The sequence below is a fragment of the Lycorma delicatula genome, chromosome 5, assembly GCF_047948215.1.
Source record: "Lycorma delicatula isolate Av1 chromosome 5, ASM4794821v1, whole genome shotgun sequence".
In the NCBI taxonomy this organism is placed as follows: Eukaryota; Metazoa; Arthropoda; class Insecta; order Hemiptera; family Fulgoridae; genus Lycorma; species Lycorma delicatula.
Window position 1 is genome coordinate 87508378 of NC_134459.1, and position 18413 is coordinate 87526790.

The 18413-nt window shown below is 32.2% G+C and overlaps 1 protein-coding gene across 1 annotated transcript in view; it reads left to right on the top strand.

Moving 5' to 3' along the window:
• Positions 1 to 18413, top strand: part of LOC142325161 (coagulation factor X-like) — a 32447-nt gene that overhangs the window by 4486 nt on the left and 9548 nt on the right. The window contains exons 3-5 of the mRNA XM_075366564.1: positions 906 to 1138; positions 11641 to 11850; positions 13685 to 13855. Coding sequence (XP_075222679.1) covers positions 906 to 1138; positions 11641 to 11850; positions 13685 to 13855 — 614 coding nt within the window. The remainder of the gene's footprint in view (positions 1 to 905; positions 1139 to 11640; positions 11851 to 13684; positions 13856 to 18413) is intronic.

Here is an 18413-nt window from a genome sequence, read left to right on the forward strand (position 1 = left end):
TGCGATCATAATATTTTCTTTACTTTGAACAAGGAAGTAAAAATTATATATACATAGTGTTTTATGTGTATAGTGCTCAGGAATGGGTACATATTTGGAAGAATGAGAGATATTTGCTTGGTGATACTTGTATAAATATACTTTTGTGTTCATATCTAACAATGAATAAGTATTTTGATTTTTCCTTTGTAGTATTTGAACATGTGATTTGTTGTATTTAGTTATAATTTGTGGATGGGTGTATTATAATGAAATGAGTATGATCTAATATGTTTTTTGTATGCTACACTGGACTTTGAACTTTCAAGGAAAAGTGTAAGAAATGTTACATTTAGTGAGTACAGTGAATTATTAGGTAACTTCTTGTAAGATTGTAAATTAAGTAACCATTGCTTGAAATTAAAACCATTGTTTCCCTGGCTGAGAATCTTGCATGTATACTAAGATGAAATGTTTCACTTACAGGTTAGCTAAGGCTAACTACTAAGGCTAAGGCTTTAATAACTATTATCCTTACTTACTTGAATTTGTTCACAAAACACTACAATATATGTTACATATTGAGGTAATTGAAATTCATTGTATTAGTCAGAATCAAGAAGATAATTCAATGTATATGGTTCAGATTTTCTGCTAGTCTTCTTCTTTGTTGTAATTACAACTGAACTTAAAACTGAAAAAAATAAAAGTTTTTTTTTTGAGAAAAATTAGAGAACTATTTTTTCATTATAAAAACTTTAAACATATAAATACAGAATAATTCTATAAAAATGATTTGAAAGTATTATTTGCATACTCCTAAGTTAAATTAAATGAACAATATCATGCTAATGATTAAATTACTTATTATTATTGAAGTTAACAGCTATGATTTATTATTATATTTATTTACTTTTCAATTGCAGCAATCCAGAAAGTGACTGTACCATGCCCCCTTCTTCAATTGGTACAAAATATTCAATTGGTCAACTATGTACTGACTTTAAGAACTGTACAGAAGTTGATGAGAGTGAAATTATAAAACATTTTCAGCTTATATTTATAAACTGTGATAATGGATATGTACAACCTAAAAAGGAATATACATTTGCTCTTTGTAATGATGGAAAATGGCAACCAGAAAACACAGCTTGTGTCAGTAAGTTAACACATCCTACTATATTTGTGACTAGTTTTCTCTTATACTCATATTCTTTGAGAATTTAGATATATAATTAATTATACTGCAAACAAGAAGACTACACAGCACATCAACACAATTGTGGTTGTTTCTCATTGATAAAAACCCTATTAATTTCTTAGCCCAATTTATCCCCAAAAAATTTATTGTAAAATCTATTCTTTAATTATCAGATGCATATTAGCTCTTATTGAATGATATAATCTTGTTAGTACTACATCCATTTTATCTTTGCTGCACAGCCTGCTAGTGTTCATTGTTATAATTTTCTTGCAAAGATTACTTCTAAAGAAAAAAACACAAAATTATAGTTGCAAAAACGTATAATTTATTTACCTATTTATTTGCTTATTTTTATTAGCCAATTTTTTAAAAAATTTACTTGGTTACGGTAGCTACATTTTCAATAATATATTATCTGCAGATAATATTAGTAATGACATTAACAGAGTTAAATGTATTTTAAACATTTCAACTATATTACAATAACATTGGTCAACAAAATTTAATTTTTTGTTTCTTAAATGAGAGGGAATGGCTGATTCTTGTAGTACTTTTTATGTTGGTTTCATATATGTTTATAGATTTTTTTTTCTATCAGGCTCATTTTTTTTGTAATTGAAATTTCTTTTGAAACAAAAAATGTATGGTGAAGGTAATATGACAATATATTACATGTATTTTATACTCGCCTAAAATTTCTTTCTTTCAGATTTTCTGCTGTAATTTGCTGTAGTAGATCCTTCTTTAGATTCCAACAGTAATCAGCTAACATTTTTGGGTTCCATTTTCCCTGGTATCATGTTTCCATTGTAGATAACTCCTGGTGAAAGCATTCTCCATATTCATCACTGATAGCACCAAGATTGTTAGGGGAAAAAAACGAATGTGAATGTAAGAAATGGATTTTGAGTGGAATGTTATATCCAAGTTTTTTGTAGTTTTGAAGGAATTCAGTCACAAGTTCTCTAGTTACTGGCCTTATGGTTTTCAAGGAAGATTTTTACTATATTTTGAAATAATTTACATGCAGCAACCTCCTAGTCATTCAAATGCGGAATCACTCATTAGTTTTCTTATTTGTGGTCCAACAAAGATACCTTCCTTTATTTTATTATTGCTTATATTAGGGAATTTGTTTTTTAGAAACTGAAACCCTGCTCCATTATGATCCATTCTTTTAACAAAATTTTTGAATAAACCTAACTTAATGTGTAGTGGTGGAGAATAACCTTTTTCTGGTTTTACTAATGCCTGACTAACAATGTTCTCTGCTACAGTCGGTCCTACCTCTCTTTTTGGCCACTGCTCTTTATGTAATGGTTTTTCCTATCCTTGCTGTCCCACTCGCACAAAAAGCAACAGAACTTAGTGCATCCAAGTTGCCGTCCAAGTAAAAGCGCTATTACTTTCAGATCTCCACAAATATGCCTTAAATATTTTTCATACTGAATCCTGCTCAATACAAGTTTCATATTTTCATAAGACAACTTCATGTGAACAGCGTATGCTAATGGTATTGAGGGTATTTATTTCCATTGTGAAGTAGAACAGCTTTTAAACTAAGTTTTGATGAGTCACTAAAAATTCACCTTTCATCAGGATGGTGCATATGTCTGAAAGCTTCCAGTAAAGAGTCCTCATCATTACAGTATACTGTTTTCATACTGAGAGGAGAAGCGTTCAAATTCTGACTGTCTGTCATGGAAAGCAACTTATTTTAGTGTGTGGTTGTAAAAGATGCCATCCTTTCAGTCTTGATGCCAGTATTTCTGCTTGATTCTTTGATAAATTTAGATCACAAACCAGATCATTTGATTCTGACTGATTAATTAAATGAGGTTCAGTACATCTATTTTCTAAAAAGTTTGGATTTCTTTCTTCATTGCCTGATAATTCAACACAAGATATGGCATTTTCATCTTCATCTGAGTTGCATGTTTCTGGTGGTACTGGAATTGGAAGTTCTTGGCTGTGTAGTACTGACCATATAGCAGAGGAAATATCAGGATAAATAACAGTACATCTAGTTTTAGCTGTTACCCCTGATATTTTTATTACACAAAAATAAAAAAAAATAACAGTTTGTGGTATGATCTTTTGGTTCTCTCCAAACCATTGGAAATTGCAAATGGTATGTGACTCTTTAAAAAAATGTGGTTTAGCCAACCAGTCAATAGTGTAAATAAGAAGCACAGCAAATATGAAGAGTCCAAGATTTGTCCTGATCACCTAATTTACATCCAAAATACAGTTCATACAACTTTTTTATCAGTGGAGTTATATTTCTTTACCAAGACTTCAACGTTATATCACCACAGATGTAGCAGAAATTGTTTGGATGATTAATGCAGCTGTGAGGCATTGTTAATAGGTTACAATAACTAATATTGTTTAAAAAGAAACACTTTATAAAGATACTTATTTAATAAACATACACTTACTTTTCTGAACAACATATACCTGCAAATATGAAAGCCAGCTTCAAAACTTACCGTTACATATACGAGAACTAGCACTTGAATGAGAATATTTCTCTAGTCTGCATGACAGTTCAAAAGTAAATATAATGACAGTAATAATTAAGTAGATGATATGATTATAGTATGATTAAAATAGTCAGAATGAGTCAAATTCTTGTTCATTTTAATTAGTGTGTAAATTATAAACATGATGACTAACATCTAATAAATCAATGTGACCACAATTAAGGGGCTGTAATAAATAAGCAAAAGCCATTTAGCTGATAAATAATTTAATAAAATATGTTCACAAAATGCTATGCTTAATTAAGATCATGGATAATACTACCTGAAAATAAGAATGGTAGTTACAAAAAAACTAAGCCTGATAGAATTCTGATTCCAAAATCAGCATGAAAAATACTATAAGAATCAGTTCTTCACTTTCATTTAACAAATCATTGTTGACCAGTGTAATTTGCTATTATTACCTTGGAAATTATATTTCTTATTTTTTTTAAACAGTTACCGATCTGATGCTATTCTCCACTTCTTATATTCCCTTATGTTTTCATCCGTCATTTGACTGGTTTAATATTCTCCCCCGATGGGGAGTCTTAATTCTTTAAGACTTTGGGAGTTGGAATCCCCAAGGACCTAGCCTCTGCAGCTTTTCTTCCCGCTACACACTTAGCTGCAGAATACTTTACACTATACACATATACTACACCAAGAACACTACACAAATTACAACATATACATTTACTCAACCACACAACAATATCCAACACAATTTTCTCTTTCATTTATTCTCGGTGGTGTTGCGACATCTTACGAAACGCAACCATAACCTAAGGGGGGAACTATCGTGCCAATGGGTGAATGGCTCTATGTAGTGAGTCTCGAACGATGTCCTCTGGGCTCCAGAGCAAACCCAGTTATATTTAACTCTAGCTCCAGTATGCATGTTCTCTGCTGGAGTAGCCTATTATATCGCCGGTTCTCATGAGACCAGAATTTCAGTTCCTTCAGCAAATTCTATGATGGTTGGTGGTCCATCTGAAAAAATCACCAATTTCAGTCTAGTGAAAAGGCCTCGGTCAGCTTCGTCTGACGAGGATAATCTTGCTACAGCGGACGAAGATGGTGTCAAGTGTAAGAATGTTTGCTTTGTTGTTATTCAAAATAATCAGGAAGGTGGCTCCCTTCAAAAGGTCTCACCTTTCCTGATTAACATATGCGTCACAGGTTGTATTGGTTCTCCGAGGAACATTAAGAAATTGCGTGATGGAACAATTCTGTTGGAAACATTTAACGATGAGCAGAGTCGTTCCCTATTACATCTCACCAATATGGGCAGCATAAACATAAGTATGACATGCCACAAGACCCTAAATACCTAAATACCAGCCGAGGAGTAATTTTTTGTCGTGACCTTCTGGAAATGAATTTAAGTGAAAATGCTGATGAACTTCGTACTCAAGGTATTGTAGAAGTGAAACGTATAATTAAACGGCAGAATGGAACAGAACCGACACTGTCTTTTATACTGACATTCAGTCTTCCTGTTCCACCAGAGAAGATGAAAGTGGGTTACCTCTCCGTTCGGGTACGCCCATTCATACCCAACCCACGGCAATGTTTCAGATGCCAAAGGTATGGTCACACCACAACATCTTACTCGAGAATGGAGATCTGTGCTCAATGTGCTAACGAAGGTCACAATGACACTAACTGCGAGGAAAGTGAAAAATGTCCGAACTGCAGTGGTTCACCTACAGCCTGCTCCCGAGATTGCCCAACCTTTAAGTAAGAAAAGGCAATTCTCAAAATCTGTACTGAGCAGATTTTTATTTGCTGAATAATGGATCTCACACACCATGTCTTTATCATCTGGTACTATGTCTAACATCGATCTCTCCATATGCTTAACGAATTTACTCCCTCATCTTGATTGGTCTGTTTGTGATAACTTTCACGGCAGTGACCACAAACCAATTATTATTAGTTTCAGTGTGGACCACGTGGTTAAGAGAAGGCCATGGAGGTGGATTGTTAAAAGGGCAGATTGGGATAGATATCATAAAGCCTTCCAATCACAGTATAACGATGGTGCGGACATCCTTAAGCAATGTTCCTCTTTTACATCCATGATACTTGAAACTGCCAGCAGATATATCCCACAAACATCGGGTAATCCTAAATGTCCTTCCGTTCGATGGTGGAATGATGATTGCAAATGTGCTATTAAGAATCGACGGCGAGCACTACGCAAATTTAATAATAGACCTACAACTGAACATCTAAATTTGTACCGTAGGGCTAGAGCGGTATGCCGTCGGGTCTTCTTGAACGCTAAGAGGAATTCATGGACGAAATAAGTGAACACTATCTCAGGTACTACTCCCACGTCTACTGTTTGAAAAAAAATCCATGCAATTTTCAGATCGCCAAGACAATCTATTCTCGGTCTCATTGATGAAGGAGAACTCCTTTCACCATCTTCGGCTGTAGTAAATACTTTAGCAAAATCTTTCTGCTCGTTATCTCTCACTTCATCATATAATAATTGTTTTCAGAGGTAGAAAGTACAGATAGAAATATCGTCGTTAAACATTGGTGATTTGGTTGGTGAATTAAACACTCCATTCGTATTTAAAGAATTATTACACGCACTCAAGAACTCACGTGAAACTTTCCCTGGACCAGACAACGTTCACCTGGGTATGGTTTCACACCTTCCTAACTCAGCACTACAACATCTTTTGAATATTTACAATGGTTTAGTCTCCGAACAAGTCTTTCCGCCCGGCTGGTCAGAAGCATTTATACCAGCACTATAGCCTGGTAAAGACAAAACCAATCCCTCAAGCTACCGCCCTATTTCTTTAACAAGCGTGTTGTGTAAAATAATGGAGAGAATGGTAAACCGCAGGCTTACATGGTACTTGGAGAAACATAGCTTTCTATCTTTGAAACAGTGTGGTTTCCAACAAGGACAATCTTCCATTGACCATTTAGTATCAATGGAAACATTCATACAAAACGCCTTCCTAAACTGCCAACACCTCGTTCCTATCTTCTTCGATATAAAAAAGGCACATGACACAGCCTGGCAATGTGGTATTCTTAACACCCTCAAGAGATGGGAAATCAAGGCCAATATGCTTGCTTTTATACGAGGATTCTTAAATCACCAAATGTTTCGTGTTCGTGTAGACGATTCACTTTCAGGTAGCACCTTATTTTCTGTAGCCATAAACAGTATTACCAACTGTGTACAGGCTCCTGTCTCATGTTCTCTATTTGTTGACGATTTTGTTATTTACATTGCGAGCCGTTCAACGTCCACTGCAGAGCGACTACTACAGAACACATATTTGCCTTGAGGCTTGGTCTCGAACTACTGGTTTCACATTTTCTTCTGACAAAATGAAATGTCTAGTCTTTTCTCGGCTACAAAACCCTTCTATTCCACAAGTCTTTCTGAACAGAGAGCTTATTGCTATCTCTCCTTACGTCAAGTTTCTAGGTTTGTTTTTTGATAGCCGTCTTACTTGGAGTAAATATATAAAGGAATTAAGGACAAACTGTTCCAAACTTTTATATATGATGCGGGTCCTTTATATATGATGCGGTAACACCAATTGGGGAGCCGATCGGTCATGTATGTTATGTTTTTACTATTCCCTTGTTCGTTCCAGTTTAGATTGTGTCACTTACTCTTCAGCTCGTCAAACCGTGCTTAAAATGCTGGACGGTGTACATCATGCTTTTCTTTGGCTTGCCACAGGTGCGTTTAGATCAAGCCCTATCGCAAGCTAACTTGTGGACTGTAGCAAGCCATCACTTTGGGATAGACGAGACCAGCTTTTCTTATCTTATTTTGCCCGTCTCAAAGGACAGCCAAATCACCCGGCTTTTGACCCAGTTCTTACAAATCCTAATTTAAGAAAGTATGGGGACAATCCACGCTGTACTATACCTGTAGTTGACTGTACCCGACGTCTGCTGCAGCATATAAATGTTGACACTCCATCGTTGTTTCCATCATGTCCGTGCTCATATCCTCTGTGGAGAATGAACCTTGTAAATTTTACATTTGACCTTACAACATACGATAAGCAATCAACACCACCTACTGTTTTCCGGCAATTGTTTCAGTGTATTCTCACCAAGACGAACCCATACGCGGTGATATACACTGATGGATCGAAACAAGACGATACTGTTGGTTGTGCTTTTGTTGTCAATGAAAGAACTTATATGCTTGGCCTACCCGGTATTACGAATGTGTTCACCGCTGAACTGCTCACTATAAATAAGGCTCTTAATACCATTAACCCTAAATATAGAAACATTCTTATTTACAGTGACTCGTATAGTGCTCTCCAGGCGTTAGAAAACTTTTATTCCAAACATCCTGTCGTCATTGAAATTTACAATGCAATGGCTGAGTTGAGTAATCACAATACAGAAGTAAGTTTTTGCTGGATCCCTAGCCACATAGGGATTCCAGGTAATGAAGAAGCAGATTATGCTGCCAAAGAAGCGTGTATTAAACCTCCTTTCACCACCCGAGTTACTATCTTTGATTTTATTAGTCGTGTAAAACAATCACTGAGAGCAAGGTGGCAAAGTGACTGGGCGACTACCGTCGATAATAAACTCCGACGGATTAAAGATTCAGTGTTGCCATGGCACTCCTCTTGCAGAAAAACTCGTTGTGAGGAAGGAGTCCTCTGCCGATTACGGATAGGACATACGAGGATAACACACGAGTACCTAATGTCAGGAGGACACGCACCTCTATGCACACGATGCAACTGCCGCATGACTGTGCACCACATTTTCATAAACTGCTTATGTTATGCAGCATTGCGTCGTAAATTTAATCTACCCAGAAACATCCATGGTATCTTTTACAATAATAACAAAATTTTGAACCGGATGTTTCTGTTTTTGCGTAGTATCAGGTTACTGTAAAAAATTTAATATTATCATATATATTTTTATGCTAGAAGAGTTTTTGATAATTTTTTTCCTTTACTTTCAATTTTGATATTTTTAGTTCTATGTCTTTAATTTTATTATCCGAGAAGAGAGCCTTTTGCATAACTTATCGGAATTAGGTAAGTTTTATATAGTTTCTTTTTTCTATTATTTTAACTTTTATATTTTAAAGACTCCATCTGCGATATTAGTTTTGAGTTTTATTTCACTTTTTTGACTTTTGTTTTAATAAATCTTTATTATATGATTTATATTAATTTTAAACCTTATAAGTTTTATTATTTTAGAGTTATTTTACGTTTTTATTGAAGATAATTCCAGGTGATGATAACGCACAGGCGTTTTTCACCCCCCCCCCCCAAAAAAAAAATTCTCCACTGCTTTCTGATGTTTACTTATACTTCAGTTTAAACATTTATTACATCCTCAACTATCTGGTTCATGTACTCTGATCTTTGAATTCCTTACTAGAGATTAAATAGATATTTACAAACTGGGACTTATTCTCTACACAATCTTCTACCAAATCTTCTAATTACCAAATTAACTAAGTCAGGACTCCTTAATAAATCACCCATTATCCTTCTAAAAAATAATAGTAATAAAGCTGCTGTAGTCACAAAGTTTTTTACTTAATTTTTCAACATTTGGATACAACTTTCTTATGTAAAAATCATTAACTGATCAACAAAGCAATACAAGTGTGAAATTATTCACAAAATCCTACTGCATATGAAATTTACACACTGTCTGTTTAATATGGAGATGCAGATGGATCAGAATTTTCTATATATTTTATCATTTCCTTTACGTATCTTCTGTACAGATAAAAGTTAATAATATCGAGTCATATGTTTGTAAATCAAGTAACAGTTATACTTATCCTTTTCAGTTGCTAAAATGTGTCCCATTCAAATCATCCAAATCTCTTGCTAAGAATACCTAGACTGTTGACTTGTTTTAATTGCAATGAAATTCAAAACTATCAAAATAGAACTTGTAAAATTGATGTGTCAGTCATAAGATATAAAAAACAGCACTGCTAAATTAGTAAAAACATAATATCTCATCACAGTTCCTAATCTTTTATTGGCTTGTCAAACATCTGTTTTGTTATGAATGTAGAAAATATAAGAATGCTAGTGATGAAGAAAGTAAAAGGAACTATTGACAATTAAGAAATACTATAAACAGGAAGTGCAAACTACTGAAAGAAGAGTGAATTAAATAAAAGTGTTCAGAAGCAAAAGAAAATGAACATTGATAAAATTGATGGAGCATGCAGGAAAGTAAAGGAAAATTTTGGGGTACATAAATTCAAATCTAATAATATGTTAAACAAAGATGGTACACTGATATATAATATGAAAGGCAAAGTAGATAGGTGGGTGGAATATATTGAAGAGTTATACGGAGGAAATTAATTAGAAAATGGTGTTACAGAGGAAGTCAAAGAGGATGAAAGGGGAGAAACAATACTGAGATCTGAATTTAAGAGAGCATTAAAAGATTTGAATGTCAGAAAGGCTCCTGGAATAGACGGAATACCTTTAGAATTACTGCGCAGTGCAGGTGAGGAAGCGATTGACAGATTATACAAACTGGTGTAATATTTATGAAAAAGGGGAATTTCCATCAGACTTCAAAAAGAGTGTTATAGTCATGATTTCAAAGAAAGCAGGAGCAGATAAATGTGAAGAATACAGAACAATTAGTTTAACTAGTCATGCATCAAAAATCTTAACAGAAGAATTGAGAGGAGACTGGAAGAAGTGTTAGTAGAAGACCAATTTGGTTTCAGGAAAAGTATAGGGACAGGAAGCAATTTTAGTGCTCAGATTAATAGTAGAAGAAAGATTAAAGAAAAATAAACCAACATACTTGACATTTATTGACCTAGAAAAGATAATGTAGACTGGAATAAAATGTTCAGCATTTAAAAAAAATTATTGTTCAAATACAGAGATAGAAGATTTATAAAAGTATAGTTAAAAGAAGAGATAGAATTACAGACCACATATTAAGGCTTCCTGGAATAGTCACTTTAATATTGGAGGACAGGTAGAAGGAAAAATTGTGCAGGCAGGCAGCATTTGGAGTATGTAAAACAAATTGTTAGGGATGTAGGATGTAGGGGGTATACCAATATGAAACGTTTAGCACTAGATAGGGAATCTTGAAGAGCAGCATCAAACCAGTCAAATGACTGAAGACAAAAAAAAAAGTCGTTTAGTGTTAAATCTCTCATTCAGTTTGAGAATAATTTGAAAAGTTGGTGGTTAAGTACTATAGAAATGTTTTTCAAAACCTCTTTTTACTTTAGAAGGTTATATGATGACATGATTACATAACAACCACTTTTCACTAAAATTCAGTTGATAATTTTCTTCTCATGACTATGTCTTCAAAAAAAAAAACACTAAAATTATAAAAATATATATATGTATAAACAAAATATCAAAGTCTTTGGTAAAGTGGTAGCAGCTCTATCTTTTTACTTGAAAGGTTCCAGGCCCTGAATTGTATTTAGGCTTGAAATGTTTCTCATTCTACAAATTTCCATATCATATTCCCTATTCAAATTTATTTAATAATAATTTACTTATTCCACATGGCTTCTTTAGTGAAATGCATCATAAATACACAAAATAAATTAAATTCAAAAAAATTAAAAAACAAAAGTTGTATAGGCCATAAATTAGGCTGGTGATAGGGAGATAGAATACCATTTTCTTCCATACTCATAAACTGGCCAGTGGATAAACACCATTATTTTTAAATTTATGAAAAATTCTCAATCAATATAATATATTCTTAAATCATTGTAGTACATTATTAGGCAATGATCTAGTTTTCTTTTTTATGTGATCAATCTAAAATTTAATAAATTTAAAAACAATGAAGGTTAGGTACCTAACCTAATGTACAAAATGAGGTTGCAATAGAGGATTGTAATTAAAAAGAATTTTAATTTTTAAATTTCAGAGCTCTGTTCTGCACTTAAATCAACATCAATGAATATACAATGTTCACTTGAGGGTGAGATTATACCATGTGATGAAAAGGTACATCCAGGAACCACTGCCAGATATACCTGTCGACCAGGATATTCAACTTCACATACATCATTATTTCAAGTAAATAGATGCCAAGTAACTGGTGAATGGCTGTTAACAACTCCACATTGTTATCCAAGTAATAATTAGTTATATTTATATTTAATTATATTTCTAATTAATTATATTTTACAATATATGAGTATAATTTGCAATCATACTATTAAAATAGAAGCAGTTCTAACTATTGGATTCAATCCAACTATTGGATTTATAAACTGGGTCAAAATACCACAACATCATTTTAGTTTTTGTGGTATTAAATCTCTTTATTTGTATAATAAGCCACTCTAATACAATCTTGCACTACTTATTTCCATAAAACTCCAGTTGCCCAAAGAAGGATATGGATCACCTAGTGATCCATATCCTTCTTTGGGTATTCTACAGACATGTGTGTGTACTCAGGCAGCAATTTTTTTTTTACCAGTTTTGTTATTTTTATGTACCACAAATTAGATATGTACACATGATTAGTAGAATTTCTATTGAGTCAGATTCATAGCTTTTAAATTAACTATAGCGTGTTTATTTCATTAGAACTGGTCTGTGTTAAAAATTTACACTTATAAAATATGAGATGATTAATCAAATTCAGTTGATGGTGAAGGAGCAAAATGAATATTTAAATAGGAAATTTTTTGAAAAAAGAAAGTGGACTTTCTACTTTCTTCCAGAAAGTGGACTGTTTCCCTTACAAATTTTGATTTACAATAAATCATTTCGTCAACTTTACGTTAAGTATAACTTAAAAATGTTTCCCATGAGATCACCCATGAATTCCTAGACACCTATTTGGTACATGTTCAACTTTGTGAACTGAAGATGAACGTGTAAACCGATGTTGTAATATTACTTCAAAAAGTTCACTAGGAGAGTTTTGCAACTTGATGGAATGGATGATCAGAGGATGTTACTGTTTGTTTAAACACGATCCAACCTGCACCAGACCCTGTCTCAGTGTCATTACTTTTTAGCTGTGTTTATGAAAGAGGTAGTGATATTGTGGTTGAAAACTGAATACCAGGCAATTTTGCGCTAAAATTTTGCACATGGGTTAAATGTTGATCAGTGTTTTTATAGGAAACGACTCCTCTACTTGGAGAGGATTGTCCTCATCATACAACAATATTTAGGTGGTGCTAAGAATTTTAAAGAGTAAATTTTAACATTGATGATGCTCAAGCCTTGGTCTTGACAGACTGGAAGAGAGGTATTTTACAAGCGATGATGACCTCCGAAGGGCTTGGGAAGATGAGTGTGTCCCATCTTTGTTGAAACATGGCAGGGTTTAATTGAAGACTGGTTTCAAAGAATGTTGAAATGTATCATGTGTGTTGGAAATTATTTATTAATTTTGAAAAATTATAAAATAAAGATGTATTGCAAAACTTTCCTTGTACCCCTGCATATACAGGCAGAGAAAATATAAATGAAAAGTAAAGATGACATCAATTTTTAAATAAGCTTAAGTAAGTCTGCTAGTAAGGTGTTATATATTATGAATTATACTCTCCAATTTAACTAGCAGTTACATAGCCATGATATAATAGTATTTTTCATATTCATTTTCATTTATTTAAAAAGATAATAACTTAAAAGAAAACATACGTTATTCCAGTTCGTAGTTTATTTTAATGTACTATGCCTAAACATGAAAAATAAATATTATCAAAGGAAATTTTAATATTTTTTAGCTCAGTTGGAGACTGGACTTCTGTGAAGTAATAATAGGGAAAGACCGTCAAGGAAAGTATTTTATGACTGTAATAGATCCATTCAATGTTTGGAAGAATAATTGATAGTTTACAAATTAGAAAAGACAGATCTAACCAAGTTTTTCATTTATTAATTTATTTTTTTTCTGATGTAATTATTTTTTAATATTGGAATTTAATTATCTATGATTTAAGGTTGTGGAATACTTGATTTAAATGACACTTCTACTGAAGCTGGTAAAAAAGAATTAAAAAGTAATTTATATTATCCATGGAATGCTAGAATTTATCATAAAAAGAATACAGATGTTTATCCTGAGGCTATTTGTGCAGGAACATTAATTACACAATTCCACGTTTTAACAGGTAAGTAATAGATTTATTTTATTTTTTTACATTTATATAGTGTTTCTTTGTTTTCTTAAGCAATCAGAACAGATTAATTATGGACCATTAATATTTTATATGATGGTTTTATCCAATTTTTAGTGATAAAATAACAGTTTTCTTTTTTTTTAAAAATGAGTTAATATAGATTAATGTAATGATAAATGCATGATACATAGATAATAAATAGATTAATATGAAGAATATATTATGTTTTACAGTGAGTATAACATAATATTCAAAAGTAATGGCTTATATTAAGAAATTACGGTTTTCTTAAACATAGGCTCAATCAACAGGAAATATCTCCAGGATTTTTTATGTACATTTCAAGATTAGCGGAATATGCATGCACAGGCAAGTTGACTCACAATGCAGTTGTAGTCAGTAGTAGTTGGTCAAGATATGGACCCCACAACAGAAGTTTCAGTCCGTGCTTTGGTTAATGGAGTTTCAATCAGTTACGGGTGTTCAGCAGCGTGTACAAACTGAATGGAATACCAATCTTCCTACATTCAAGTCTATTCATCAATGAGATACGACTTTAAGAAAGACTTGAAGCTTAGTTTCACAAACTGGAAATCATCCAAAAATTTCAGTTAGTGATGAGACTGTGGATCGTGTATGCAATGCATTGACAGCCAGTCCTGGAAAGTCAATAAGGCAGGCTAGTTTCACAAACTGAAAATTCCTTGTTCCACTGTTCACAAGCAGCTCTGTTTGCAAGATACATGTTACAATTCCTTCATCACATTAAACCAAATGATCACTACCTACAATGCAATTTGCTGCAGATGTAATGCATGGTGTCGAAAAAAATCCTAATTATTAGGATAATTAATTAATTAGGATAATTAATCTTAATTATCTTTATACTTTATTATTTAGAGCTGAGGCAACCACACTTGTCTGAATTTGGGGTACTGAAAACTTCCCATACAGTAATTGAAAATGAAAGGAACACTGAAAGTCAGTGTCTGGTTAGGATTGCACAAAAATGGCATCATCAGTTTGTTTTTTTTTTTTTCCTGGAAGCGCACTGTAACAGGACTCACATACCTGACATACTCGAGAACTTTGCTTTCTAGAGATTCCTGCAGGCTTCAGTTTCCAATAGGTGGTGCTCCACCATACTTTCATTAAGATTTTGAACAACACTTTCCCCAGATGTTGGATTGGATGAGGAGATCCAACTGCATGGTTATCCAGATCTCCAGATATCACTCTTTTGGACTTTTTTGCTTGGGGAATTTATTAAAAGTTGTGTGTACCAAAGAAAAATTTGATACTTCAATGTTTTAAAACAGATAATTGTCTAAGTTGTTAATCTAATAACATTGCACTTGTTCCTAAACACCTGGCAAGAATCAGATTATCATCTAGATGTCTGCTGAGCTACAAAAGGTGCACACATTGAACTTGACTAACCTACGTTAAAGCTTGGTGAGTTGCTGTGTTTATTAAAAAAAAAAAAAATTATTAAATTTTATTCAGTGGTTCTCTTAATATAGCTGTTACTTTTGAATGTCTTTAGCCTGGACACTCTGTATTTGTTCAGAAGTTAAATGAAAAATAGTTTCATGTCATTTTCTAGTATCCAGAATGTTCTACACAGATGCTATAGAAATTTAAAAACTTACTTTAATTTCTAGTGATCATTATTACCTTCAAACAGTACAGGTATGTACAGCTGCACCGTCCTATACTACTAATATAAAAAATTCATTAATACAAATGATGTTTATTAGCACAGCCTGCTCAAATAGGCATCTCATCATGAAATAATCTTCTTGGTAAATCTGTCAAATAATTTTAAAAATAATGATATAGAAGTACTTTTTTAAAATTAAATTCTCCTTACTGTAATCTTCCCTGTAGGTCCATTTTGCCAGAAATGTTGATTACTCGCTGTTATTCTTCCTGGATGTTCATATGGGTATTTAAATGATACTCTTTCATCTTGATGATCTTCATTCTGTTCTTGTGTAATATCTATTTTTTTGTATTGTAGTCTCCTTATACCTTTCCATAAAAGACTCCATTTTGGCTCTAAGATTTTGTTTGGTATTATGCTTAGTCTCTTTTAAACTTAATAATAAAAATACTTTCATGGGGAGTAAATTTTGTAAAAAATATGTGTTTTATGTAATACTATATACATGTTTTGAGGCTGCTTACAAAAAAATAGTAGGATATATTACTTGTATCAGGCAGAAAATCATTATTCAAGTGGATTGTAAAAAAAAATATTCACTACTTAAATTTTTTCACTGAATTTCTATGTTATACGCCAAGATTATTGGTATGGTTTTGCTTGTTTTCTAATTTAAAGGTAGAAAGTTTAACCATTCCTGTTTTCATTTTCTTATGCAGCTTATCTTCTAATCTTGAAGTGTGCTTTTTTAAACTTAGTTGCTTTATTTGTAACTTTTATTCTACTAAAAAAATATCTTTAAATGAAGTTAATTCACAATACCACAAATTGTGAATATTTTTTTTTTACTCACTTAACTACTTAAGTTAAAGATAGACTTTTCTTCACTGAAGAATCTTTATAAACAAATATTATGATAGGGAACAAAATCTCTTAGTTGATTACAATGACAGGTATTTCATTCTGAAGTCAGAACTTAAATTATGAAACTTACAGTCAAGTGAATCTTTTTAACTACAATATGCCAGGTGGGTTAAAGTTAGTTTTCCCAGTTACTAATAAAAAGAAAAAAAAAATTAAAAAAAAGAGTTCATACATTTTTGTTATTTTTATACATTTAATACACATCCAAGGAAATACTCAAAGTGTCGTCCTTTCACCTTTATGCACTCATGGCAGTATTTAACTACTGTATTATACATTTTTTTGTAATAAAGTTTATCCTGGTCTATAAAACTCACTGAGTTATCAATTGACAGCTTGAGGTGGTCCAAGTAATTTGGATTTGGAGAAAATACCATTTTTTTTATTCTTACCCAGAATGAAAATTCACGGGGAATCAAGTCAGATTTACTTTGTGGCCATACAATTGTTGTCAGTATCCTATCAATTCTGAAAAAAATTCATTGAGGTACATAAAAGTTTGATTGTAGTAGAGGTGTCCATCTTGCTGCCAATCATAGGGATGGTCAATGTAAAACACGGCTTTTTAATTGTTTGTAAGTAACTTCTCAAGATATGAATTATCGGTCAGCTGTTAAAAGTTCAACTTCATTCAAAGAAATAAGATTCTAACACTATTTTTTGTGGTCCCACACCAAATATGAACTCCACGGATAATTACACCAGGGATTTCATTAAATCAATAAACACAATTACAATGGCTAACTATGCCATTCAGTTGGAATCATGATTCATCAGACCACATCACTTAACAATAGAAATGAGAATTTGCTTCACAACATGATAAATTTGACACAAAATTCCACCCTTCTGTCAAAATCATCTTCACAAAGTGCATTAGGTAATCCTAGCCGACAAGATACAAATCAATTAACTATATAATAATTTCCACTTACCAAGTACTTTTGTTATTGTGTCCTAGCGCTTTCAGATATTAGTTCATCATCGGGAATATTTATGTGTTATGGATTATAATTATTTTCTTCACAAATTAATAGTAGATGAATTTTGAATTTTTTAAAAACAAAAATTATAAATACAACAATTGATCGACAAAATGTAAAAATAATGTTGATGTTGTCCGTCATGTCAGTATGAAGCTCTCAGTTGTTATGTTTATTAATATGAATCAGTATATCCAACTTAAGAATCAATATTATTGTTTAATATTTGTTTAAATAATACATCATTATCAAATTTTGTTTGTTCATTTATCAATTTTTTATTATTTAAGTATATGTAATATTTTTCAATAATATTTGTTTTATGAAAGTTATTGGAATATTCAAGTATATTAATAAAATTATTTGCATTGTAATTATGATTATTTTCTAAGATAAGTTTAGCAGAATTGGATTGTTCTTTATTTTCCTTATTTATACAATTAATGTGTTTGTTAATTCTGATTGAAAAAGATTGGTTAGTCATCCTGATATACTTATTGTCAATTTTAATATATGTTTTTAAGGTATTAGATAGAAATTTGCTTAATGTGTATGTAGGTAATTAATACAATTTATTAACGATCATATAAAAATAGTAGAAGATTAAGGTAAAGTAATAAAACTAACCAATAACTCAAATTTTTCATGTAAATATCAATCTATACGATAAAATTATGGTCGTAACCCAAAATTTCAGGTTTATTCCAGACAGATTCTGGTTTCCTGAATAATTCCTTTCAATAATAGTATACTTACTCTTTCTGAATATCCTTTCCAAGTAGTTTCTAGATTGAACTTCCTTTAGGTAAATTCCAAACATTAGATGTCACGTAAAACAAACTAGATACAAGCACTTCAACATTTAGTTTATTTCCTTGATGCAAATGCATGTTCTTAACATTTTATGAACTGTAATCAGTGGTTTATCTTTAATTTATATTAAGTTTTTGCAGTTTTCATAACTTCATTGCATACT